At 33.9% G+C, this 27,183-nt stretch overlaps 5 protein-coding genes across 6 annotated transcripts; 4 read left to right on the plus strand and 1 right to left on the minus strand.

Moving 5' to 3' along the window:
- The first annotated feature begins 2,688 nt into the window (after positions 1–2,688).
- On the plus strand, positions 2,689–3,816 carry LOC112422518 (zinc finger MYM-type protein 1-like). The gene has a single exon (XM_024785520.2). The coding sequence runs from the start codon at positions 3,112–3,114 to the stop codon at positions 3,553–3,555; it is 444 nt and encodes a 147-aa protein (XP_024641288.1). The 5' UTR covers positions 2,689–3,111; the 3' UTR covers positions 3,556–3,816.
- A 93-nt stretch (positions 3,817–3,909) lies between these two features.
- Positions 3,910–4,725, plus strand: LOC112422653 (uncharacterized). Its single transcript, XM_024785971.1, has 2 exons — positions 3,910–4,146; positions 4,279–4,725. The coding sequence occupies exons 1-2, from the start codon at positions 3,910–3,912 to the stop codon at positions 4,723–4,725; spliced, it is 684 nt and encodes a 227-aa protein (XP_024641739.1).
- Positions 4,726–9,627: 4,902 nt separating this feature from the next.
- Positions 9,628–17,850, plus strand: LOC25495082 (sphingoid long-chain bases kinase 1). Its single transcript, XM_013595242.3, has 8 exons — positions 9,628–10,662; positions 11,079–11,450; positions 11,798–11,891; positions 12,265–12,302; positions 14,166–14,312; positions 15,311–15,410; positions 16,124–17,046; positions 17,426–17,850. The coding sequence occupies exons 1-8, from the start codon at positions 10,144–10,146 to the stop codon at positions 17,564–17,566; spliced, it is 2,334 nt and encodes a 777-aa protein (XP_013450696.1). The 5' UTR covers positions 9,628–10,143; the 3' UTR covers positions 17,567–17,850.
- Positions 17,851–19,497: 1,647 nt separating this feature from the next.
- Positions 19,498–21,599, minus strand: LOC25495083 (uncharacterized). 2 transcript variants are annotated; one of them, XM_013595243.3, is made up of 2 exons: positions 21,350–21,599; positions 19,498–21,004 (listed from the first exon to the last, which is right to left on the minus strand). In XM_013595243.3, the coding sequence occupies exon 2, from the start codon at positions 20,606–20,608 to the stop codon at positions 19,745–19,747; it is 864 nt and encodes a 287-aa protein (XP_013450697.1). In that variant the 5' UTR covers positions 20,609–21,004; positions 21,350–21,599; the 3' UTR covers positions 19,498–19,744. The 2 variants fall into 2 exon arrangements, with proteins under 2 accessions (XP_013450697.1, XP_024642084.1); XM_024786316.2 differs by having other exon boundaries at positions 19,498–21,025.
- Positions 21,600–25,620: 4,021 nt separating this feature from the next.
- LOC25495085 (ferredoxin-thioredoxin reductase, variable chain) lies at positions 25,621–26,386 on the plus strand. The gene has a single exon (XM_013595245.3). It carries the CDS (start codon positions 25,756–25,758, stop codon positions 26,161–26,163), a length of 408 nt encoding a protein of 135 aa, XP_013450699.1. The 5' UTR covers positions 25,621–25,755; the 3' UTR covers positions 26,164–26,386.
- The last annotated feature ends 797 nt before the right edge of the window (positions 26,387–27,183 follow it).

Below are 27,183 nucleotides of genomic sequence, written 5' to 3' on the forward strand. Positions count from 1 at the left end.
TTGATATCTACTATGATTCTTCATTTGTCTCAATCTTTCTACAAACCCTAAAACTGTTAAACAACTGTAAGTGTATCTCTGATTCTTTGATTTCTTTTTGTTTGTTAATGAATTTGATATTTGATTTGGTTTTCAATTTAAATTTTCCCATAACCCTAATCAAAACAAAATGGGATTTTTGATTTTTGACTATTATAGCTAGCTTATAGTTGGAATTAAATCTAATGTCATTTTCAAAGAATAATCACGGCTTTGGATTTTCAAAGAGTATATGGATAATTGGATTTTCAAAGATTATATGGTATATAGAACCTAATGTGATTACTATGCGTGATCTCTTGTCATGATTCTGTAAATACAATTGAGACACTGCCAGGACATTAGGGATAGAAGCAGGGAACAATATGACTGGAGGGATAAAAGACCTCAGTTGCCTGTTGTGGAATGTTCAATATGAAATCTTGTATAATTGTTTTCTGATTAAATACAGCTTGGAATTATCTTGTCTTAATAAAATTACAAGTTGACAGATCATTATAGTTTCATCTTCATATGTTTCTCCTTAATTCTAGCAACTCCAAATGAAAAGTGTTTCAAAAATTAGAACCAAGTATAAGCCTCTTTAGCTAGTCAATATATTTGGATTTAGAAGTATAAGCCTCTTTAGCTAGTTAATTTTGAAATGAAACTGTATTGCTTGTGTAACGCCCTAGTCGATATATTTAATTATTTTGATTTATGTGGAGTCTATATATATATATATATATATATGATTTTTGGTGATTTATGTGCTGTGTTTATTTTATTATATGGTTTATTTTAATAATAATTGGATTAAGTGAGAAATAATAATTATTTTGGAGTTTGGGGAGTTATTTAATATTTAATAGAATTAAAGGGAGTTAAATGAAAATAAAGGGAGTTAAGTAAGAGGGAAGTTAGGAAAATAGATGTCAGAAGCTTTTTACGTGAAACTGTCAAGTTGGGAGAAAAGGGAGAGAAGAGCAAGTAGAACCCATGAACCAAATTGTTGTGCATTTCTTTCTGCAATTCTAAGGTAAGGGTGAGGTTTACTTCAGTAGTATAGATTTTAATTCTGAATTTGAGTTTAACAGAGTTTTGGAGTGAATTGGGATTTTGGGGTTTTATGATGAAATGATGATTTTGGAGTTGAAATTGTGATTCTGATGTTAGAAATAGGTTCTGAGTGCATACAGTAAGTTAACTCACACCTGTAAACTGATTTGGGGAGTGAATTGAAGAAAAATTGGATTTTGGGGAAAAACCTGTTTTCTGCCCGTACAGAAGTTCATCGCTCGCCTCGCGAGTAGCTGTGCTCGCCATGACGAGTGAGCAACTTCATAGCTCGCCTCGCGAGCAAGCCAGATCAAAACTTGATTTTTGAAATGTTGTTATAAGGTGTTTTGGGGATGGTTTAAGGTACCTAGATGGTTTTAATGATGACTGAAGCAAGTTTTAGGTTAAAAAGATGAATATGGAGCTTAGAATTGAGGTTTGAGTGAGAAAAATGTCAAATTCCCGATAGCACCTATTTTTCACTCGCCTCGAGTTCGCCTTGAACTCGCCCTGGCGAGCAAGCAGTTTTGGGAACTCGCCATAGCGAGCAGATGTGCTCGCGAGGCGAGCTGCACAGTTTTTGAGTGCTGAATTGCGTACATGAATGGTAGTACTTGGTGTTGTTGTTTTCGAGCATATTTATAAATAATTATGCATTATTTTGGATTGCTGGATTATTGGTTGTTGATTGCTGTTGATGACTGAAATGTATGCTTTATCTATTAACCATACATGTTGTTTAAGTGGAGTCATATGGATTATGTATGCATGGTCAAGTTGTATGTAGATATACACAAGTAGGTCCATTGCATATGCATAAACAGCGGAGAGGACTCATGTCCTGGAGCACTGGTTGCTCAACAGCGGTGAGGGCTTCGGTCCTGATGAATGTTTTAACCATTCAAAAGCGGTGAGGGCTTCGGTCCTGTTTGGTACCACATGCATATTTGCATTTATTGAGGAGTCTAAGGTGTTGCCTTAGCAGTGTTGTCATATCATTTGCATGAGTCTTAATTGTTGGTTGTAGTTGCCACATTGATGATGATGATGTTGTTGATGAATATATGTAGATATTTATATACATATTGTGATGGGTGGATTTTGATGATGTTTGTTGTTGCTTGTGAATTATATACTTATATTTGCAAGATGATGTATTTGATGTTTAGGGTGTTAGATTCAATTGAAGATTTTATTATCTATATTTTATTGTTGTGAATCTCACCCCTTCTGCTTGAAAATGTTGCCCTTCCTATGGGTAACTTGCAGGTGATCCTGAGTAGTCGGTGGTGGCTCAATGTCGTGTCTAGGGCTCTGATACGTGGGATGTGAAATATTCTTATTATTGTTTTCTTTCCTATGTATCCTATTTTGGAACTTGTTGTTATGGCCCTATGATGGTTGAAATTGTTGTTAGGTTTTATGCCAAGATGTTGTTTGGAGAATTTAACCTTTGTTGTTGTTATTTGAAATACAAATTTTCCGCTGCATGATTTTGAAGTTATGAAAGATGTTGAATTAAATAGTTTTATTTTCTATTTAAGGAATTTTTGAAATGAAGTGTAGCATACCCGTTGTGGAATTACTCTTATGAATATTTATTATTTAATTGCTTTTGGGTAACGGGGTGTTACAGCTTGCAACTTGAAGCAGATAAGCATTTTGATTTAGAAATATATGATAGTTGTCATATTATGTTTATCCTGTTAATATAACCTGATTTTGAAGAATGTTGTCATATAACATGGGACAAAAAGGTTGTTTTCCTCATCTGTTTTCACACTGATGCACCTACCACCAACCGAGTATTATATTAGAAGATAATTGTCCTTATTTGCATGATCAAACAACACACTCATATATATATAACCTATGCATAGTGATTTCACGCTTACAATCATTTTTGTCAATGGTATTGTTTCTCATTAGACATTAGCAGTACCATTGTCAATTGTAGATTTGTTTCATTATAAGTCTTAACAATATTCTTACATCACTTTGATAAATTTGTTTCTTTGCAACAGAAAAGTCAAGATGAAGAGTCAAACAATCTATTCATTTTACAAGAGGAAGGCCGATGATATTGAAAAAGATGAAGAGGTTATAATTTCTAAATTTTGCATCGTTGTTGATGAAGCTCGTGATGAGTCAAAAAAGGAACAAATGGCTATTGTGTTAAGATTTGTTGATAAAGCTGGTTTGATGCAAGAGAGATTTTTTGATGCGGCACGTGTTAATGACACTTCTTCGTTAACTCTTAAGGAAGCAATATGTGGTATACTTTCTCGACATAACCTTGATGTTTCTAACATTCGTGGTCAAGGGTATGACGGTGCTAGCAATATGAGAGGAGAATGGAATGGTTTACAAGCACTTTTTATGAAAGATTGTCCTTATGCTTACTATGTCCACTGTTTTGCTCATCGGTTGCAACTTGCCTTAGTTACTGCATCAAGAGAAGTTACATCAATTCATTAATTCTTTGAGAAGTTGGCTTTTGTTGTCAATGTTGTTGGTTCTTCTACTAAGCGCCATGATGAGTTACAAGCTGCCCAATCAGAAGAAATTGCAAATTTGTTAGAGACAGGGGAGATTGTAACCGGTAAAGGTAAAAACCAAGTCGGTACTGTGAAAAGAGCTGGAGATACTCGTTGGGGATCACATTTCAATTCTATTTGTAGCTTGATAAGTATGTATGAAGCAACTTGTAAAGTTTTAAAAATAATTGCAAAAGAAGCAAAAAAATTTGCCCAACGTGCGGATGCCGATAGTTCTTACAATTATTTGAAGTCTTTTGATTTTATATTTATCTTGCATTTGATGAAAGAAATTATGGGAACAACAGATTTGCTTTGTCAATCCTTGCAAAAACAATCTCAGGATGTTGTTAATGCTATGCTTTTGGTTCGTTCAACAAAAGCTCTTATTCAAGATTTGAGAGAAAATGGTTGGGATAAATTGTTTGCTAATGTGGTGCCTTTTTGTGAAAAACATGGTATTGAAATTCCTGACCTCAATGATTGTCATTCAACAACAAGATTTGGGCGTTCTCGTCTTGAAGAGAATCAGGTAACAATAGAGCATTATTTTAGAGTTGAAATTTTTTTTACTACCATTGACAAACAATTATAAGAGTTGAATAGTAGATTTAGTGAGCAAGCAATGAATTTGTTGACTCTAAGTTGTTCTTTGTCTCCCGAGGATGGATATAAAGCTTTTGATGTTGACACTATATGTACTCTTGTTCAAAAATATTATCCCATGGATTTTAGTGATCATGAGAAGATGAAATTGCCATTTGATCTTCGACATTTCCTTTTTGATGTTCGCCAATCATCAACTTTCAAGAATTTATCAACTATTCAAGAATTGTGCTCATGTTTGGCTGCCACTGGACAAAACAAAGAATACTTCTTGATTGATAAGTTGTTGCGCCTTATTATGACTCTTCCAGTTTCTACAGCCACAACAGAAAGATATTTTTCAGCAATGAAAATTATCAAGTCCAAGTTGAGAAACAAGATGGGCCCTGGGTATCTAGCAGATAGCATGTCAGTTTATATTGAAAGGGAAATTAGTGCATCTATTAGTTCCGAGTCAATTATTGATGATTTCAAGTCACTCGGAAAGCGTAAAATGTCACTTTAAATATTTAATTATCGATGTATTATGCACTTTAAATTTTGAATGATCGATTTTTGGTTTATTACTTAAATATGTTGTATGAAGTATGATTTATATATTTTAGTCTATTTTTTATGGAGGCCATCCCAAACAATTTTGTCTGACTCCGCCACCGATAACACATGCTCTCTATTTTCATGCTCATCACATGCCTCTTATTCCTTAGATTTTATTTTTCAAAAAGCAACTGTTAAAAAACTTGTTCTCCCTTAGAACCAGATGTTGCACACATGCCCTAAACTGACTTTCTTAAAACATACATCATAAGTATATTGATCAGGTTCATGTCCACATAATTTATTACCTGGAATAAAAAAAAAACTAGTACATGTCTAATGAGCTACATGTACACGTTCTTTCAACACATAAGCTATGAATCACGTACACTTCTTAAATTGAGTGTATTTCGATGTCGTGAATACGTGTTTGTGTCCAACACCAAAATATATAATTACATTTAATCATATGATTTTCTCAAATTTTTATCGATGACGATGTGTCAATATCTATACCGTGTTTGGTGTCCATGTTTGTTTCCTGCTTCAGAGCACGAAATTCATTAAGTGTTTGTTTTGATTCCATGTCAACGTAATTCATTGCTTGTCCAATTAAAAAAAATCCTTATAGTTAATTCCAGTTTTCCTTCAACGAAAAATACTATATGCAAGTGTTTTTTGAGAAGATGAAAAAATTAGTGGTTATAATCTGTGGTGTGTGGCTATCATACTTACTAATAAAAATTAGAATCTTTCACTTCAATGAATCTTGAAAACTCGTCAAATATCGTCGTTTTGAATTTTAGATATACTAAGAACCCAAATATTTTTTATTCCTTAAAAAAACAAATATTTTTTATATATGCATTTCTCTAAACTACCTTTAACATTTCTTAAAATTTCAAAATGGGGTCTCTCAATCTATGAATTTTGAAACTATGTACAAAAAAATCATAAAAACTACCATATTTTTTATCAAACGAGATTAAATTTCAAGAGATAAAGGCGGTATAACCGACAAAACAGATAAAGTCAGAAATGAAGTACAAACGAATGGGTATTATCGTATAAAGAGAAAGATCAAGTCATGTCTTTATTGGATATCGTCGACCCATTTTTGTTATATAGTTTTTTTTTATATGGTTGAAAAAGAAGGACATGGACTTCAACTTTCAGTATTTTTTTAAACTTTAACGAGAAAACAAACGATGTTAGGAGAAGAGGGATATTTCTACATATTTTGTTATATGGATGTAAGTGCCAGTTTTAAATAGACTTCGAAGAAGGTAAGTACAATTTCTCCTATTTTTTTTAGATTTTCTAGCATATATATAATATAATTATTTGATTATTCAACCCACTTTGGAGTGTGTTCCTCCTCAAGGTCTCAAGTTCAATTATCTTTAATGTCAATTTGAGAGGGTTAGTTTAGCTTCTTAAAAAAAATAAAATTAATTACTCATGAATTTTTTTTAAGAATTAAAAATGTTTATTTAGTAGTGTCAACAATTATTTTTTTATTTTAAAATTACTTATTTAATTTTTTATTAATTTATTGCAAAAATAATTTGAAGAAAACGTAATTGTTTTTATTGTGAATTCGAGCAAATAAATCACGCCAATAAAACTTAAACGTGTGGAGTAAAGGAAGTAGTAATCAATGAGCAAAGTAGTCTTAAGCAACAACAAAACAAACATATATCCAAGTGTAAAGAAACACCGCAAACATACTCAAAGCAACAAAGACAATAAAGAGGAGAAGGAGAACAACAAACAAATATTGTTTACACGGTTCAGTGCAAAATGACATACTCTCAAGAAGATAGTAACTTTCTGATCCATTATGATGAGAATGATACGATTAAGTTACAAGAAATTAGCTTAGAAGCTCACAGAGAACAAACTTTAATTTCTACCCATTTTTAAGTTACTCACACTCACAATGAATCCTATGAGAAAATACCAAAGGAAGCTTTTTAATCATTTCTCTAATGAGATATAACTACCTAAGGTGTTTACAGATGTTTTCCAACCTAAAAGAACCTCTCACCAAAGACAAACAATCATAAAGTTTCCTCCTTTGATTTATCAAGTTTCTCTATCTCGAAGCTCTCTAAAAAAAATTGAAGAATGAGGCCTTTTATATTGTTTAGGTCCCGAGGAATCGTGTCGCGGTTCCTTACCATCGTCCCACGATTAGCAAGTTCGTACACAGTACGAAATGACCGTTATCTAATAATCGTGTCATGATTTCATGCACATGTGCCACAATATTTCCAGTGGCAGCGCTCCTAGAAAATGAACCAAAATTGTGCCATGATTATATTCTCACGTGCCACGATTTTTCCAAAACATCAATGACCAATTTTGAACCAAATATCAACATTTCTTCACCTTAACTCTAAATGAGTGGTGATGTCAATTTAACAATCAATCGCCTTGCTGCTCCTTGCAATATGGAATTAATCTTCAACGAAACTGATCGAGTTCAAGCATTGCTTGAACCTTGATCTGGGCAATGACTTGGTGAACACAAATGTCATATTTTATTCGGATGCAACTTTATCAACCATAATCTCTTATGATTCAATCATGTATTTAATAAAGTGCAAGCAAACGTCAATGTGTTTTATCCTCACATGATACGCTTGATGATTCGCCAAATGGATGACACTTTTGTTATCATAGTGCATCTTCATACATACTTGAGTAACTTCTAGCTCACCAATTGTATATTTCAACCATATGGATTCCTTCATTCGTTCAACAAGGGCAATGTACTCTGCTTGAGTTGTAAATAAAGCCACCGTGGATTGTTGATCTGCCTTCCAACTAATAATCGTGTCATAGAGAGAAAACATAAAATATGATAGCGATTTTCTTGTGTTCACAATGCCTATGTAGTATGCATCTATGTACCCCTCTAAAGCATCTTCATCTTGAGCTGCTCTCGTGTACTTCAAACCACCCTACAAATACTCATATAAATATCTCAAACCCCAATTTCAAAGCTTGCCACTTAACAATATCGAATTTCAAAGCTTGCTATTGAACAATTTTCAGATTTGCATTAAACTGACTTACTATGTTAACCGCGTAAACTAAGTTTAGTCTACTACAAACCATACCATACATGATGCCACCCAACCCCGCAATACTCTCCATCATTTATTTTCATCCCCGGATTAAGGACATTGCTTAAAGGACAACTTTGTGCGATAACCCAAAGGAGTGCTAACAAATTTAGAGTTTGACAATCTAAAACGCTCCACCACCTTATTCAAATAACTCAATTCAGTTAATAAAAGTTATTATTTGTCACGATTCCTCATGATATCAAGAGGATGCATAGCTTTGGGTTGGCTTTTTTCACCTCCATATTTACCCTTGACCTAATTTGCTTATTAGAATATTATAATGTTGTTGTCATTAAAAAAGATAAAAAATTTATATTATATTTGATATGTTGTTTGTATATATGAAGAATATAAGAATAATTTATTACAATATAAAAGTGCAAAATATATATACCTATAATTTTTTTAAGATGATTTATAACTACAAGTTTAATCACAATTTCATAAAAATTATTATTCGTAATTTATATGCATCAATGCAATAAAAGGAAGCAGATAGATGGGTACATAGCGTTCGTTTCAACGCTACTCATAATGACAATACAAGTATAAAAAAAACTTATATTTTACTTTTAATTTAAAAATTTAAGTGTTAAAGATATTATTTAAAGAAAGAAAAAAATTGGTATATCATTAAGTTTAAATTGAAAAAAAATAGTATTAAGTAAATCATACATAATTGATTCTCCTTCGTGTATTTCAATCACAAAGAACACAAAAAAAAAGTAACTACCATTGTATCTTATAAGGGAATGCATTATCAATTTTTTCATGTATTCAAAATGACTTTTAGAACCACCATGTCGTGTGAAAATGAACACTACGAGGATCATTTGTATGGTAAGGGTGTTAAAGCCATTACGTTTGGCCGCATAAGACAGATTAGATAATATAGACTGAGGACAATGATATCCATTTCAATGTCATTTTGATTTATTTTCACATGCATAATATTGATTTTCTTATTATTATATTTTTCTTTATTATTGTTGTTGTCGTCGTTGCCATCTTCGTTAGCTTATTTTGATTTGGCACTAAGAAGCAAAGATGACCTTATGTTACAACCATCTAATACCAAACTCACTCCAACCCAAGAAACAGACTTAATGGGGACTTCCTACGAGGATACCCATCCCAAAGTTCTCGAAGTCAAATATACTTAATTTTAAAGTCTTATAAGTTATTTATCACTTGTAGAACTCCATACATGTATTGCATAACACCAAGACTCATCTCATACCGGAAGCAACTCATTCAACATACTTTGATTTTTAAGGATCACTCATATCTCTAGTAAACTTCACACCTAACACATAAAAAAACATTTATATGTATACACCTTTTATTTTTCTTCACACATATTCAACACTTCATTTTTCTATCACATCACCAACTTATCACATTTATCATAAATAGATTATTTTTGAGTGTCTATTTTTTATTTTTTTATAAAAAGATTCCAATATTGTATTATTAGTATAATGATGAATCGAATCACTTGATTCACCATTTATATATGTATGATTGATGGATAATAATGATAATTGTTTGGTTTGAGGGTGAGCTGGTATTTTGGCAGGTAGGTGCTGTGTGTTGTTTGAGGTCTGAACAACTAATTAATAATAAATAAAGTAAAAAAAATGAATAAATTTAAATAGTTAGTTATTGATCTATGTAATGTAATAATATAATAAATAAAGAAAATAGAAAAAGAAATAGAAAAGAAAATGTCGTCACAACTCACAATAGCTGAGAAATGGAATGAATGACGGCAAAGGAAAGTGGTGAGTCCCATTGTTGAGTTGGATCGATCGATCTTGAGCGTCCATTGTATACACACTTCAAAACACAACACAAAGGTTAGAAAGAAGAGAAGAGTGGGTGGGTTTGGTGCGATTGCTGCTGCTAGTGCGAGAAACTTTTTCTTTTCCATTTTCGAGAATTAACAAACAAAGCCTTTCCTTTCCTTTCAGCTATCTATCTATCTATCTATCTATCTGTCCGATCCTCGCTCGATCATCACTGCACTTCTCTTCTCTGGTTTGCTTTGCTTTGCTTTTCACACCTCCACTCCAATTTTATATTTATTTTCATTTCATCCAACTTTGGATAAAATTAAATTACATAGATCCAATCCTTGATGATTACCGATCTGAGGAGGTTCTAAACATCTCAATTCAATTCAATTTCCATAATCCTCAAACCCTAATTATTAATCCGATGTTATTATTATTATTATTATTATTATTATGAGAGATATGCTCAAGAGTGGGAGTCTTTCCCGTAATTCTACTGGTAGTACTAAGTCATCATCTTCCGCATCAGCCGCCGCGGCACTCAGACTCTCATCACCTCAACAGTCCTTCAGACGATTAGGATTGTGTTCTCAATTATCAACTGCTGGTGAACATTCTTCTCCTATCGTCTTCCCCGAAAAACGCAGTAAACTCAAGGCTTCCAAGAAGAACAGTACAGAAGCCATTCGTGCATCCGGTGATCATCAGGATGCCGCTGCAGCAAAGAATTTCGAGCATAGGATTGATATACCAGGTGGAGGTGACGAAAAATCTGATTTGTTAGGGTATGTTGTTTTCTCTGGCAAATTGGCTTTGGATAAGAGGAAGATTTCTGTAAATAATAATAACAAAACTGATGCTCAACAACAAACTTCTTTTGATACTACCAATCAAGCTGCCGTCGATGCTAAATTAACAAGTAAAGCTTTACTTTGGGGATCACATGTGCTTCACCTTGACGATGTTATCTCGGTAATACTAATACATTGCTTTTATGTCAGATTAGGGTACCTGTTTCGATAGACAGCTTATCTGCATCTTATAGCACAAACGTTTATCATGTTAATCACGATAAACACTTACGTATAAGCTATTTCTATAGCAAAAGATAATATGAAGTTAAGTTGTTTTCATAAGCTATCCTGGAGATCTAATGAAAACAAGCTGTAAACAGTTTATGAATATGTCATAAGCTGTTTTTGTAAGTTCTCTCGAACAATCACACAAAACTTATGCTAATATATAAGCTCAAATAAGTCAATCCAAACAGGCTCTAGATCGATGGTTTAGTACTATTGTGATAAACTAAACATACTTTTTTTTAGGTTATAGGGAAACAAAAGACATGACTGATTGGTTTTAGTATGTGACGTGTTACTTCTAAACAGGTTTCTTATCATGCTGGTCTCAAACATTTCACAGTGCATTCGTATCCGATGAAAAAGGCTTCATGTGGTCTTTCTTGTTTTATAAAACCTCGAAGGAGTCGCAAGGATTTCCGTTTTGTGGCTTCTACAATAGAAGAGGCAATTCAGTGGGTTGGTGGATTTGCTGATCAACACTGTTTTATTAACTGTCTACCTCACCCTTTAGTTTCTTCCAAGAAGCAAGCGTCGTCGGAATTATTTCAGACAGATACCCCTCCTGAATTGCTCTTTAGATGCAAAACTCCGCCTAAGATGCTTGTAATTTTAAACCCACGCTCAGGCCGAGGTCGTTCCAGTAAAGTTTTCCACCGTGATGTGGAACCAATATTCAGGGTATGTTACACTCCATCCCCAATCATGTAAGCTGTGTGTATGCTTCTTGTTATGACCATCGTTGTGATGGTATGTTATGCATATTTGACGCCATCTTTGAATTTGGCGAGGAAGTCAAAAGCTGCGAGATTGATAATTATAGTAATATATCTGTATCATGTCAAATTTTCAATTTTTGTCAACATATAGCTCTTTCATATGAATATTTGTATGTCGCTTCAGTTTTTGATTTCAATACTGCAGCCGTTATAGTTGAGCTACTTGCATTACTTTATATGTTTATAAGTATAAATATACTATGCAAGACGAAGGATACTAAAGCAACTTGTGGCTTAATACTTTGACAGCTTGCTGGTTTTAGATTGGAGGTAGTTAAAACAACATCTGCCGGTCATGCTAGAAACCTTGCATCAACTGTAGACATCAGCACTTGCCCTGATGGTAAATTCACTGTTCTGTAGTATGGATGCATGTTTGATTATACTCCCTCCATTTCAAAATAAGTGTCATTTAAGGTTTTTATACAATAGAGTTGTCAGAAGACACACACTTATATTAAACTAACCTTATTAACTATTGGTGTGCTTCCCACCATCATATATGTGGAACATAATGCTTTGAGAGTAGTTTACATATCAATATTAGAGGGCACAGTTGGAAAAAAGTTATTAATTCTAGTTTGAAACAAATTTTCTTCGATAAAGTGTCACTCATTGTGAAACGGTGGGTGTAGTTTTCGTTGGTACTCTTTTAAATGTTTTCTTTTCTCATATTTGTATCTCTTTCTTATTCTTGAAATCTGTACTCCTTTCAGGAATCATATGTGTTGGCGGTGATGGGATAATCAACGAGGTCGGCACACTATTTTATTTATTTAGTTATTTTCTCCCTGTACTGCTGGCTTGGCTTGTTCATTTAAAATACCGTCTTCTTTCTTTATTGCTTGTTTTATCTCCTAAAAGGTCTTTCATATACTGTCTTGACTGGAAAATACAGAACAACTATCCAGACTGAAAAGAAAATACAATGATATTCCATACAATGATACTCTTGAACTCTATCCTCTTTTATCTACACAGATCATAACATTACAGAATTTCAGCACCCTCCACTGCCCTGCCAAGTGCCTAGGTGGCAGTTAGTTAGCAGTGGTCACAATGTATCCCTTCCCAATTGGATCTTTGACTTCCCACTGTCCATATTTTAGCGATATGAGGTTTGCTATTCAAGAGGAGTAAAGTAGAATTAATAATCTTAAGCAGTTGAATTACTGACAATCGTTTTAAAAGTTTGCCTTAGGGCTTCATATTAGGTTTTTAGTGGATCGTTGTTTCTTCTTTTATTCTTTTCTCTGTTGCACTTTTCCTACCATTAAGAGAAGAGTACATAGCTTTTATTTCTAAGCATTAAACAATGATCCAGGGGAGTTTTTTGATTGAGTAAATTGGATTCAGTTAATGACTTCGGAGATTGTTGAAATTACAGCAATCTCCAAATTTGGCTGACTTTGGATTGGAGAAGAATTTACAAACCTACACGTTGGACTGAAAAATCCTAAGTCTCCATTCTCCTATCTGAATTTGAGGAGAGGTGAGTCTTGTCAGGAAAGCCTATAAGAGATTTTAGTTTCTTACCAAGAAAATACAGGATCCTTAACGGGATAAAAGCCTCATATGGCAGGTAACGTAGATGATGAAACCTCACTATACGTTATTTGGTCATTTAAGAGATTGTCCAATTTAAAGAGCTATCTTTAAGAAATATCCTTCAAAAAGTCCTTACTCTAGATGGATTTTTTTTGAAAAAAAAAAATTCTTCGTAAAAGCCTTGGTGATTTTATTTTGTTGAAAATTCGGTATCCGGCCCAAGGATAACCTTGGTAATTTTTAATACATATAGAGAACTTCAAATGATGGGATAAAGCTTTGCTGATACTGTTATTTTTGCACGAAAAGAATACATGAGTAGTTGATACTTGATAGATAACATAACAGAGACAAGAAAAGCCCCAAAGATAGGAATAAGTTTCAAATCTTAATATTAGATATTTGAGTCATCACCTGAATTGAAATATTTTGGCTTGTGGATTAGCACCCAATTAATTAAGGGTCTGCTAGGAGACCTGACGACTTCCAAAATCATAGAAAAAAAAATCCTTTTATCCTAGTTTAACCACTATTAGCCGCATTGATTCTCAAATCAGACATTACCTCAATGAATCTAAGAATAGAAAGAACATTAACAAAACTTCGCTTTCCTCTTTCAATAAGAGGATAGTATTATTTGCAAACTGTGGGTGAGAGACCATGATCTCATCTTTAGCCTGCTTTGCTGCCCTTGATCAATTCCTGTCAAAACCTTTGGAAATTGTTCAATCGAAAACATGTACTACTAGAATTAACAAGAATGGAGATAAAGAATTCCTGGCCTAAATCTGCAACATCAATAATATTGCCTATCATATCATTTTCTACACTTCACTATAAGTAAAGAATTGTTTGTTTCACAACAATTCTTCTGTTTTACCGTTACTCATGAATATTTTTCAAAAAATACAGTGCTGTTCATTATTCCAACAAATCTGGTGCATTTCGCTCCCCACCATTATTTTTTAAATAAGCATACTTTAAGATTGTGTTTTTTTTGCATATATTGAACACACGCACATAGAATCATTATATACACGCCATTGATGATGGACAAGTTTATTTGTAGGTTGTTAATGGTCTACTTAGTAGAGACAATCAAAAGGAAGGAATATCTATACCTATTGGAATTATACCAGCTGGTTCTGATAACTCACTGGTATGGACTGTTCTTGGAGTTAGAGATCCTGTTTCTGCAGCAATGGCTATTGTGAAGGTAGCATTTTTTGTTTTTCTTCTCTCAAATATTTGACGAGAATCCTGGAATGTTAATTGAACTATTTTAGCAAGAAAATAGACACTGATAGCGCTATTATTTTTATATCAATGTCCTGCCTCAGCCAGAGACATGTGTATGTGTCTATAGAAAGATAAATAGTAAGAATGTGAATTGCACAAAATGTGATGAATATATTTTCACCATTTGATCATGCTTGGTTTTTTTCTTTCTCTGTTTTGATTCTTATTTATTTTAAAGTTGAAAAACAGTTGCACCATGCCGTCATCGATTCGTGCTGATGCGTACTAAATAGCAAACCTCTTATTTTTCCTACTTAGTACACAATTGTTCATCTTTTATAATCAGCTGTTCATTCATTATAACAGTAGATTTTTTGGCCAGTCTGTAATTTTTTTTAACGATGTGCTGCTCTTTATCTTTTTATATCGATTTACTTTAGCATTATTGGCTTATAGAATAATATTCAATCGATTTACTTTAGCATTATCAGCTTATAGAATAATGTTCAAGTTAAAATCAAACCGGGAAGCATTAGAAGCGGGACTTGCTATGACTGTGATTCATTGTTCCCTTAAATGTGTATGGAAGGGGTAACATCCTCCTTCTAATGCCCTTAATAAGGTCTGTTTTGCCACATACTCTAAATAATATGCTTACTGGAGAGAACAACATGTAGAAAAGAACCTGTCAAATATTTACTTATAGTAGGAGTATATTAATGCTCTGGGATTTCTTTTATACTTTATTTGGACCACTACATATCATTATTTACTCTTAAGTATTTATGAATTGTGTAGTGAGTGAACTAAAGATGACGTAGTTTACACTTCATTTTTGGTAGAATAGATGGCCATTTTTTTATTTAAATGCCACTTTCATTCTCATGTCAACAGTTATGTAGATTTTATTGATATCACTGATACTTCAGAAACACTTGCAGTTACTTAATATACTAATTCAATTTCTTGGTTCAGGGGGGCCTTACCGCTACAGATGTCTTTGCTGTTGAATGGATTCAGAATAATAAAATTCACTTTGGATTAACAGTCTCATATTATGGTTTTGTTAGTGATGGTAAGTCAATGACATATACAAACATTTTTATACTGCTTGGTTTTTAGTTATGTGCTGGTTTCTTGTTTCTCGCTGCCACAATTTTTTAGCGACCGTGTATTAGCAGCTCTTAGGTTCATATTTTGCAGACAATGTCTTCCTTGAGAATATTTAGCCATAATTAGCTTATAGTTGAAATGTCCAAGAGCCAATCATTCCAAGAGCTTAAGGACTCCTCACACAATAACCATCTAGAATTGTAGTGATAGTGAATACAATGCTCAGGCTCACCCTAACCTTGTGTTGAAATTAAACTTTTGTTGAAAAGAATGGGTCTCCTGTCTAATTTAGAGAACATGTATTATTTAATTAAAGCTGTTCTTTAAAAGGTCGTAGGAACTTCTGGTAATAAGCAGGGTAGTTATATGGATTTTACATGGACATATTAGGAAGTAGTAATAATGTGGGTCAGGGGCGGGGACTGAAGAAATTGCTCGGAAGAATTGTGGTGTTAAAATGGTGCATGTAGGTGGCTCTGTAAATTGTCCGTTATTATCTTTGACTGCTTTTTCATTTCGAAGTCTGTAAACTTAATGACAGTTTAACAATAGGCACTAAGTAACTGAACACGGAGAAAAAGATAAAAATGGAGGAGAAAATTAAAAGTTGGGTACCCTATAGGACCTTGAATTTTCAATTTTGGTTCAGCATTAAGTGTATCTCTCATGTTGCAGTGTTGGAACTTTCTGAAAAATATCAGAAGCGCTTTGGCCCACTGCGGTATTTTGTTGCTGGATTTCTCAAGTTCTTATGCTTACCGCGATACAGCTACGAAGTTGAATATCTTCCAGCATCAAAACCTGAAAAAGAAGGTTCCGGTGAAAGGGAAGTAGTTGACATGTCGGAGCTGTATACCGACATCATGACCAGATCAAATAAGGATGGGATGCCCAGGGCATCTAGTCTTTCAAGTATTGACTCAATAATGACTCCGAGTCGGATATCTGGTGGGGACCTGGATACCTGTAGCAGCACTCATGCTAGCACCGAACCTTCTGAGTTGGTGCGTGGCTTAGATCCAAAGTCAAAACGCCTATCATCTGGAAGGAGCAATATCACAGCAGAGCCAGAAGTCATTCATCCCCAACTGCCTCTGTCAACAACTCCAAACTGGCCAAGAACAAGATCTAAGTCAAGGAATGATAGAGGATGGGCTGGATTGACCACTACACATGATACCTCTAAATGGGGGAATGCAGCGAATGATAGAGAGGATATATCATCTACACTGTCTGACCCAGGTCCTATCTGGGATGCTGAACCAAAATGGGATCCAGAGGCTAATTGGGATGTGGAAAACCCTATTGAGTTGCCAGGGCCACCAGATGATACAGAAGTAGGATCCACGAAGGAGGTTGTGCCACGTTTTGGAGAAAAATGGGTTGTTTCAAAGGGACAGTTTGTTGGCATTCTGGTTTGCAACCATGCTTGTAGAACTGTCCAGGGCTCTCAGGTGGTTGCTCCGAAAGCTGAGCATGACGATAACACTCTAGATTTGATCATGGTACATGGGAACGGAAGGCTGAGGCTGTTGAGATTTTTCATACTTCTACAGATGGGTCAACATGTTTCACTGCCATATGTTGAATATGTGAAGGTATTTGCATCAATAATTTTTTTACTCCTTATTTTTTTAACGAATGCTGGAAATTACTGCTTAATCATTTTACACGCTATTCTTTTTAAAAAAAAGAATCATTTTAAACACTATCAATGATTAAAATCACTGCACTATATAGACGACTAAACTGGTAAAAAATCTCAGGCCTTCCTTTTTCAAAACTACGGATGACAATTGTGATCAGTTTTCAAGTGTGTATTATGTCTACTTCAGTTTGTTTGAGAATGATGTCTTGTTTGGCATATCTTGCCATGTTATTTAGTGTGCAGAAGCTGCAAATTCTCTCTTACCCTGGTAACTCATGCATCTGTATCTGTTGAAATTGTATAAAAATTCAGTTCCCCTTCGGATGCAGGTAAAGTCTGTCAGAATAAAGTCTGGGAAACACACTCACAGCGGATGTGGGATTGATGGTGAGTTTTTTCCACTCAATGGACAAGTAATTTCTTCTTTGCTTCCAGAACAGTGCAGGCTTATTGGTCGGTTCCGTATATGATTAGTGTGAGTTATTTTCAATTCTTTGACGGGTTTTGGTAAGCTAGTGTACCTTTTCCTTTATGAATCCAGATACCTAATCTGTCTCGTCAAATACCTTGTCGCTGTAACAGCTGAGCTTTGTAAATCTTTTTTATTTTGATTTCGTAAAAAGAAGAAAAGTACACTGCACATTTCTACATTTTCTACAACAAGAAGCTGAATGTATTGCTAATCTCCATTTCCTCGAATTGATCACTTGATTCTTTTATTCTAATGCCTATAGATTATGATCCTGTTTCTCAATATCTGTAATCTGCTCATGTTCAGTCAGTCTCCTATATATTTCCACAACATGGTGTGAATATCGGGGATGATTTTGGGTCTACATTTAAGTTTGTATTTGTTACCTTTTGGTTTATGTTTTTGATTAAATCCTAAAAAAATATTGACGAAAATTGAACCACGTTCGAATTTTATAATGGTAAGTAAAATAAATTTCTCTCTAATAAGTCAACGGCTGGGTGAGTTGTTCAAAAAAAACAACGGCTAGGTGAATATTGTGGATGACGTATTTTTCTAAATTTGTATGATTAAATCGATCTTTATAATTTGTAAGAATAAAAATGTCTATTTAATCATTTATGAAATAATAATCCTGATTCAAATTTAAATCGTTTTCATTTTCTGGGCACTCACTCATGTCTACAAAGATGTGTCTTTTTCAACAAAAATCCCAAATTGTCAGTGCACAGAAAAGGGTACTCATCTCAATTTCAATAACTAATACCTATGGCATAATTAGTAGAAAAAGCTCCTGTAAGGTTGGTCAAGACAGTGGAGGATGTATTGATAGAGGAGAGGAGGGAAGAGGTCTGAAAAGAAAAATACAATGGGATGCACACAAACTAGTTAAATTTAATGGTGGAAGATGTAGATCCACCGTAAACCTCTTGTCAAATTAGTCTATATTAGCTTACCTTTTCTATAATTAAAAGCCAAAATTAAAACCCAAATCAGGGGCTAACAGGTTACCGGCAGTCAATTAAACGAGGACCATGATGGCTCCCCAATATCATCCGTAACTTAAAATGAATAATGATCGTAATCTTTAGCATATGCATTTTGGACACCCCTTTGTATGCCAAAAGGAAAAGGCTTCCTTTCACAATTAGTTCTCATGTTTCTAATTAAAAATTTTGATTTAATTCACGTGGACTAATAGGTCCTTTATTTGTTCCATCTATTATATGTTTGGTTTCAAATAGTTTTTTTACGATAGTTGATGACAAAAGTAAACTCACTTCCTTCAAAAAAAGTAAACTCACTTGAATATATGTCATTAGATTAAAATCAGAAACATCCACTCTTGTAAGTCTTCTGTTTCAATGGTTGGTGAATACTCAATTTAATGCTCAAGTCAAATGCATAGATCAGACAATAGAAATGAATTCATGCTTTGTACCAAAAAAATAAAATAAAAATGAATTCATGCTTAAAGATTTTTACAAGGGCGTTCATTATACATCATGTTTCATGTGTTTGCACTTGGCACCCCTCAGCAAAATAGCATAGTAGAGAGGAAACACCACCATATCTCTGGTGTTCCTTTCACAATTGGACGCAAGACTAGTTTTGATTTGTTCTAGGAGTTATCATGAGAGGAAAGTGAAGAGAAATAGCTCTATAGAAACTTAATAGTTTACCCGTTTCATGAACATTATTGAATGCCAAATGTAGTTTCAATTATATAAACTAATAATTATTTGTATCATCTTGTTCTTCTAAAGAATAAGTATTTGTTTCCTTCGTAAACAAAAACAAAAAATCAGTATTCTAGTGTCTTTTACAATATTACACAACACTGTATTTATTTATCTATATATTATCAAGGTCAAGAGCCATTAAATCATGACTCGGAGATCTCTTGCTGGTTTAATCTCTGATCCAACCTTTAAACATTGCAATGAAGTAAATAACTGAGATTTAAAAACCAGGCAAGCGTGCATCAATTGTTTTCAACAAGTTTGATGATAAATAAATTAAAACAACCCCTTAAAACTTCACCTTTGGGTTGGCCATAGTCCATGTACATGATAATTAAATAGAAACATAAATACTTATTTTTCTGGTTGGGCCAACCAAGACAAATATAAATACTACTGAATATATAGCGCATATTTTATAGCAGGAAACCTAGCTATGTTGGAGTACTTGGCAATGAAACTAGAGTATTTGTATGAAGCCATGCTTCAAAATGGCCCACTATAATGTCATCAATCTTTGTCAGTTGTCTAGTCTTGACATTGTAACAGAAAATTATCTTTTTAACGCCTGAAAATGATTTTCGATTTATTGATGAATCGATAAGTGCTATAAAGAAAATTTGGTCGTTGATCCAGAAACGAAACCTCAGGCCCAGTATGCTGATATTAATATCAAAATCCAGTTCGTGGCCACAAATAGCCCCATAATCAAAAGGCCCCATCTCATGATAAAGAGTCCATTTTCCTAAATCCAAATCCAAAGCATAGATTTGATATGCACCAGCACTACTAAAACCTTTAACCAAAACAATGCAAGAAAGACGGTCTCCCATCCATGAAAAAATCCCAATCGGAGCATAATCCACTCGCGGAGGGGGGAGTGGATACTCTCTTATAATAATTTCCCTGTCAACATCCATCACAGTCACTCCATCCCTTGTTATCCAATAAATATCATTTTCTCCATTATAAACGGGATCCCATAGAAAATAACATTTAAGGTCGATAGCTTTTTTTCTAGCTATCTCTTTCCATGTGTTATCAACTCCAATTGTTAGGACGTAGAAAACATACCAATTGACCCCCAAAACATTTAGGACATCTGCTACAAACAACTTGAAATTGGCAGTGCGAGGAACGCGTGCTATAGTAGATCGATTAGAAATGAAGCATTTTGAATTAGTGGGTGGATTTGGAATTCTAAAGCAGCACTTAAGGATGGGGTTTACTGCAAAAGTTAGTGTAGAAAAAGTACAAAGCAGTAAAATGCCATGACAAGTAGCCATTACAAGTCCCATTTTGGAAGGTGTTCCCAAAGTAATCCTTTCAGGTTGTCAATTAACATGATCTTGAATATTCAAGAAATAAGAATTTGTCGTTGAGTTGGTCTTGAAAACGTAAAGACCAGGTGGTTTAAGAGGTAGGTAGGCTGAGATAGCAGTGGCCCAAGATTTGGAGACGTACCTTGCAGAGTTAAGAAGACACTTAAAAGGAAGCAAAGTAAGGATAGGAAGCATCAAGTCTTGAGAGAGCTCTGAGAACAGAATAAAACTCTTATTACTACTATTTGAGCATTGCCTAATATTCATATGCTTCTTGTTTGTTGCATGATGAGTCAGAATGAGAGCAGTTGTTTATAGATTTAAATCTCTTCTGCCTCATAACTCTATCCATTATCTTGCTTCAATCAATCACTGCAGGCATATAGTATAGAGCTGAAATGTCATTATCATAATTCATAAGGTTCACTCACACATGAAATTCAAACAATTTCAAATTCATTTCAGATCTAAATATCAGTTACACTAAATTCAGAGTAAGAGTACGGTGGATTTTAAATTATCAGTTAGAAAACAACATATGAGAGACAGAACAGTTTCAAAGAGGGCTAATTCTAAAGCAGAAGTATCACCAGCAGAACAGTTGGATTTGAATTTGGAACAACCCAAAAAGTAAAATAAAACAAAAATACATTTTTTCAATAGAAAAGAACCCATAATAATAAAAGATAGAATTTTGATTGAGAAATCTCTCAATACCTGGTAAATGGAACCTTGGCGTGGATCTAGAGAAGAAATGCTTCGAAAATCCAAAGGCAACTGAAGCACAAGCAATCAATCCTACTCACTGCAGATCAATCAATAGAGGAATGCAAAGATTGATAAATTATTGAATCGGAAGTTATTGTGAAGAATTTGGGAACCTAAGTTGGTGATAGATACCATGAAAGCGGGTAGAAGTAAACATGTTCACGTGACATTATTTAAGGTTACATTTCTCTGCCACTTAATTAGAGTTTTGATCCTCATATCTTAATTGACTCACGAAAATGGTCTTACATTTTTAAAACGAATAAAATCATCACTAAATTATTATATTTTGTACCGTTTTAGTCTTAACCCCCATTTTACTCTCTAAAAATGCCGATGTGTCATATTTTTTAATGATGTTGCCAAAAAAACACTTACGTGACATTTCTAACATGAAAAATGATATTTACATGTCATCAAATAATTTTTTTTAATTGAAAATAATTAAAATAATTTATAAATTAAACAAAAACATTTCATTGTAAATTAACAATTAGAAAATAAATCAAAAATAAGAATCTGAAAATTCAAACAACTACAACAACTTCTTCTTAATTCAACTTTCTCAAAATACAAAAGTACAGATCATTAAAAAATGAAAATTCCAAAACTCTCCCTTTCTCAAAAGGACCACCATAACTGCTTTTTTCCGGCACCATAACTACTTTTCGGCGAAGCTCCGGTGAAGCTCCCTACCCCGTTTTCCGTCATTTTCACGGCGTTCGTCTTTCTCCTTCACGATGGTGGACCTCCTATGCACTTTTGCCCCAAGTTTTTACCTCGTTTTCGCAACTCCTAGTGGTGTTCTCACCTTCGCGATTTCTCTACAAAGAACTTTGTGGTTTCTTCTCCGGTGAGCTTCGTTCCGACCTCTCTCACTCATGGCATGTTCTTGGCCGTGTATGGCTTCTCTTGACACACCGGTTCCTACAAAGAAGATTTTGCCAGAATCTGGGAAACCATTTGCCCAAATTCTTTATGGTGCCTCTTCCGATGGGAATTTACTGGCCAAACTTCCCCCTAAATTGGTTATGGGCGATTCCATTTGAATTAAGATTACACAGGTTGCTTATGAATCCGATCTAGCTACGTGCAAAAGCCAACTCCATGGATGGTTGACTATGCATAAAGGGGATGCTCCGATTACAACCCTAGCATTGAAAACGAAGCTCAACTATCTTTGGCCACAACTTCGCAATTGGAGCTTAATTCCACTTGGTAAGGGTTTTTTCGAATTCATTTTCAGTTCAATTGAAGATATGAAATCTGTCTGGGCACTTGGTGTTATGAATTTGAAGCCTAGGTTCCTGAGGTTCTACTGTTGGACAAAGTATTTCATCCCTAAATCACTGCAGAACCCTAGGACATAACCTTCAGGCATGCTCCAAAGTCACTGCAGACACTACTGTGTTAGGCTTTAAACCTGTTAACAAAGTGGTTCACAAGGCACAATAACATTCTAATACAAACACCATGAAGAAATCTAAGTTGATTGGCTCTAAAGGGAAAGATGTTTTGGTTCATCAGCACAATGATACTACCAACAAGAAGAAAGCTGAGTTGAATGCTCCTGAAATGTCTGAGGCTTTTGCTAACAATCACAAGGATATAGCTGATCAAGCACCTGATAATACTTTTACTAATTTTGACATGCTCAAGGCTCATTCATCTGCAATTATTGATTTGGAGGAAGGTGAATTTGACGTTAATGCTACCATTGTAGATGAGATTTTGAACAATGAACTATTATTAGATGCACCATCACAACAAAATGTAAAACAAGTGCATCTCACTCTACACAACTCCTTTGAGTTGCTTGACAATGGTTCATAGTATGTTACTGATGAGGCTATAACAATTGGCATGAAATCTACTCCCACAAGACTGGATATGCAAATTGTTAAAAATCCAAGTGTGGAGGACAATTCCCTAGGGAAGGATAGCATGACTCAAAACACAAACAGAGAGGATACTGGTAAATTTGAAAAGAGGCCCTCTGAACCTGTGGGCTAGACTTATGCAATCCTTTGTTGGGCCCTGCAAATGGGAGGCAGTCATTCCCCATTTATGGTCCTTCTTCTCTAGAGTTCCCTGTTCTTCAGCCAATTTTGACCCATGTTACCATCACATATGATATCCTAGGTCCAGATAAGATGAAACTTTATGTTGTTAAAGGACCTATGAATATGTTTGTTGCTTGTATGCAAAGTGGTAGAATTCTGAGCAAGTTTTGGGGTGATGAGCAAGACACTGATGCTGATAGTACATTTGATTTGGAATCTGAACTAGAGGCTCACAAACTCATTTACGAATTTCCAGATGCCTCACACTACTTGGCACCTTCAAGTGAACCAGCCAAAAAGAGCAAAAGAGGCAGGCCTAAGAAGCAAAAGAGCCCCAAAGACAAGCTGGCTATAACAGCTCGATTTTCGCTAGAATTATTTTTAATTGTTTTAATACGTGTTTATACGTGCTTGTGTGTGATTATTTATCATTGGGTGCATTTTTATGGGTTTACGTGTTGGAAGGGTAATTTAGTAATTCATAGTGAGGATTATTTTTAGTGTTTCAAATAAGAACCATTATTTTACTAAGTTACTAGTATGGTAATTAGTTGTGAGCCGGTAAGTGATTGTTGTTATTATTTTACCGTTAAGTGAGTAGAAACATTTTAGAATTAGTGAATGACTGAGTTAAACCCACTAAGACATTAGGGTTAAGCCCATTTGAGAGGAGCCTATATAAGTTCTAGACTTTAGAGAAAAATAGGTTTTCAAGAATGCAAAGTGGAATATATTGAATTGATATGATATGTGAATGATTTCTAGGTGTTGAAGTTCTAGACATTAGGTGTTTAATGATTTCTAGGTGTTTGACTATTCATTAAAAAGTCAAACAATTCAATTTACACTACATCAAACACCTAAGGGAATTAACCTTTTTTATACTCCGTGTGTCCCGTAATAAGTGAGTCATTTGAAAAAAAATTGTCTCAATTTTTTTTTGACTTATTTCACTTTTCAATACAACATTAATTACTTTTTCTTTTTTCAAAATTTTACTATAATTAATACTACTTTCATCACTCTCAATTCAATATATTCCACTTTGTATTTATGATCATGGAGAATGCACCAATTTTTAACAAGAGTCCTTAAAACCATTTTTCTCCTGAGAATTGATGTTGACACATTGCCATTGGCTAAGAAACAATAGTAATTTACCCAAATGCCCCTCGGCAGTTAACTGCCGAATTATGGAACCGGCTGCAGTTAACTGCCGAGGAAAACTGAAAACTTCGGCAGTTAACTGCCGAGGAAACCTCAAACCTGTTTTTTTTTTTTTTTGACAAAAACCATAAATTGTCATTAATAAGATTTATTAATTTTGAATGTTTCAATCATTATTTTGGTACGTTTCAAACAATTGCAGTATTATACTTATGCGTATATATCTTATTAAGAATAGCATTTAAATCAGTGTAAAAATTAAGCATTTGAATATTGTTTTGCACATTACTTAAATAAAAATAATAATAAAAAATCTTTAAAATAATTGTGCACAACGATTTTTTTTAAGGTATAATATGTTGTTATATTTTCTACATTAAAATAATTGTGCACAAAGATTTTTTTTTATTTAAGTAATTTGCAAAACAATATTCGAATGCTTAATTTTTACACTTATTAGGTCCATTAACTACCGATTATAGATATTATTCATCTCTCATATTTCTTCATTTATGGCAACAAAATCATATGAATGAAATCATAAAAATAATTATGTTTAATTCCTTAAAAGGATTAAAGAATTAAATTTAATTAAGGAAAATTTAGGTGTATCTCCTTATTTAATTTCAGTTTTGAAATTCCTTGGCAGTTAACTACCAAGGGCAAAAACGTAAATTACTCGTGTGACACAACCTTATCAAATGTGGGAACATCAATTCTCTTTTCTCTTTCATTCATTTATATATTTTTTTAATATGTGTGAAATGAACAAATGATTCACTTAATCTGAGACGGAATCACTACTTCATCCGATTTATTTAGGTCATACTCAATGTGGTCTATTTATAAGAAACAATTAACTTTTTATATTGATTGTGTATTTAATGTATCATATATCTAGAATATAGATAAATACATGATTTGAATTAAAAAAGTAAAATGTTTCTTGCGAGAGATGATGATTATTATCCATGAGTGAGAGAGAGAACATGACAAGTCACGTAGAGCGGCACAATCGAGCAAGCAATCCCTACTTCACATATTTTCATTTTCATTTTGTGATAAAAAATAAAAAGAAGCTAAGAGAAGAGGCATATCCAGAATCAATCAATCAATCAATCGAACATGAACATGAACATGACTAGCATCACTTCTTCAATTGCAACATTGGTGACTCCGTTACCGTTGTTCATGAATACGAAGAACAAGATTCAGAGCAGAAGCAGCAAAATGACTCGGATAAGATGTGATGTTGGAGAAGAAGATTCATCATCATCAACAGCGAAGATTGGATCGCGTGTTAGGGTTAAGGTTCCTCTCAAAGTCTATCACGTTCCCAAAGTTCCTGAAGTTGATCTAACTGGTAGAGAAGGACAAATCAAACAGAACGTGACTTTCTGGAAAGATAATAAGCGAATCTCTGCTAATCTTCCTTATAAGGTTGAGTTTGTTGCTGATGATATTCAAGGTCCTCGTGGTCCTCTCAAGTTCGTTGCTCATCTCAAAGATGATGAATTCGAATTTCTAGAATAGAGTATTTCATAAATAATTACGCATATCAATTACTACATTAGAGAGAGGTATTCATGTTATCTCATCTCTTCTTTAATCAAATTCTGTCAACTATCTATCTATTACTACATTTTCACTATCATTTTTATTTTTAGTGTAAACACTCCAATTCAGTCTCCGACTGAACACATACGAAAATGTAAGGACTAATATGAGTTTTATTTTAGTCAGACTGAATCGGTGATGCATCTGTTTCAATAGTTAATTGCTGCACCTCTTGCGATAGTGTTTTGATTGATTGTTACTCTTGCATCAGTGCAAATACAGAAGCAAGTAAAAAGGGGGGATGGGATAACAAATTGATGTTGTGTATTCAACCATTTAGCTTTCACAAGTATTAGGCTGTGTGATTGATATTTGACTAAACTTACTTACACCTCTGAGGAAGGAAAACAAACATTAACCACTGTTAATGTACATGTGAAACAAGAAACTCCAACAAGCCTAGTTGGATGAGGTGACTAAACAAGAGGGGTGGGACTGGTGATTGATTACTTGTATGAACTTAATTTAAAACTACTTATGGTAATATAACAACAATAAGTCATGCTTTTAAAATTGAAATTTTGAGGGAATAAAATAAAATGGGTGTCCTTTGATGGACAAATATGATTTAAGGCTTTATTTTTAGTATATATATAATAAAGTGTTAAAGAGATTTAAAACCAAAATAGTATTCTTCTCTTATTTCTATTTATTTTCTTACCTTTTTTTAGTGTACTGAAAGCCAAGTGCTTTACGATGGTTGTACCAATTAATCGATTGCAGAGTCGTTAGATCTAGATGTAAGTTTGGTGTAGTTGAATCTTGCACCTAAATATAATGATTCTGCAATCGCTCATCAATCAAGAGGACTTAGGTCACACTCCATTTTCTTCATCATTTATATGCAACAAAATGTAAGTGTCTATAGATCTCAAAATATTGGAGGACAATCAAGTTATCAACATTACTTTTCTCCTTCCAAACCAACAGAAAGAA

This window comes from Medicago truncatula, chromosome 6, assembly GCF_003473485.1.
Source record: "Medicago truncatula cultivar Jemalong A17 chromosome 6, MtrunA17r5.0-ANR, whole genome shotgun sequence".
NCBI lineage: Eukaryota > Viridiplantae > Streptophyta > Magnoliopsida > Fabales > Fabaceae > Medicago > Medicago truncatula.

Excerpts from the sequence above, each read along its gene's own strand:
- LOC112422518 (XM_024785520.2), top strand. The coding sequence starts at position 3,112 with ATGAAGAGTCAAACAATCTATTCATTTTACAAGAGGAAGGCCGATGAT.
- LOC112422653 (XM_024785971.1), top strand. The coding sequence starts at position 3,910 with ATGGGAACAACAGATTTGCTTTGTCAATCCTTGCAAAAACAATCTCAG. Across the intron at positions 4,147-4,278 it reads CTCGTCTTGAAGAGAATCAG|GATGGATATAAAGCTTTTGA; the intron begins GTAACAATAGAG and ends TTGTCTCCCGAG.
- LOC25495082 (XM_013595242.3), top strand. The coding sequence starts at position 10,144 with ATGAGAGATATGCTCAAGAGTGGGAGTCTTTCCCGTAATTCTACTGGT. Across the intron at positions 10,663-11,078 it reads ACCTTGACGATGTTATCTCG|GTTTCTTATCATGCTGGTCT; the intron begins GTAATACTAATA and ends ACTTCTAAACAG. Across the intron at positions 15,411-16,123 it reads TTATGGTTTTGTTAGTGATG|TGTTGGAACTTTCTGAAAAA; the intron begins GTAAGTCAATGA and ends CTCATGTTGCAG.
- LOC25495083 (XM_013595243.3), bottom strand. The coding sequence starts at position 20,608 with ATGGGACTTGTAATGGCTACTTGTCATGGCATTTTACTGCTTTGTACT.
- LOC25495085 (XM_013595245.3), top strand. The coding sequence starts at position 25,756 with ATGAACATGAACATGACTAGCATCACTTCTTCAATTGCAACATTGGTG.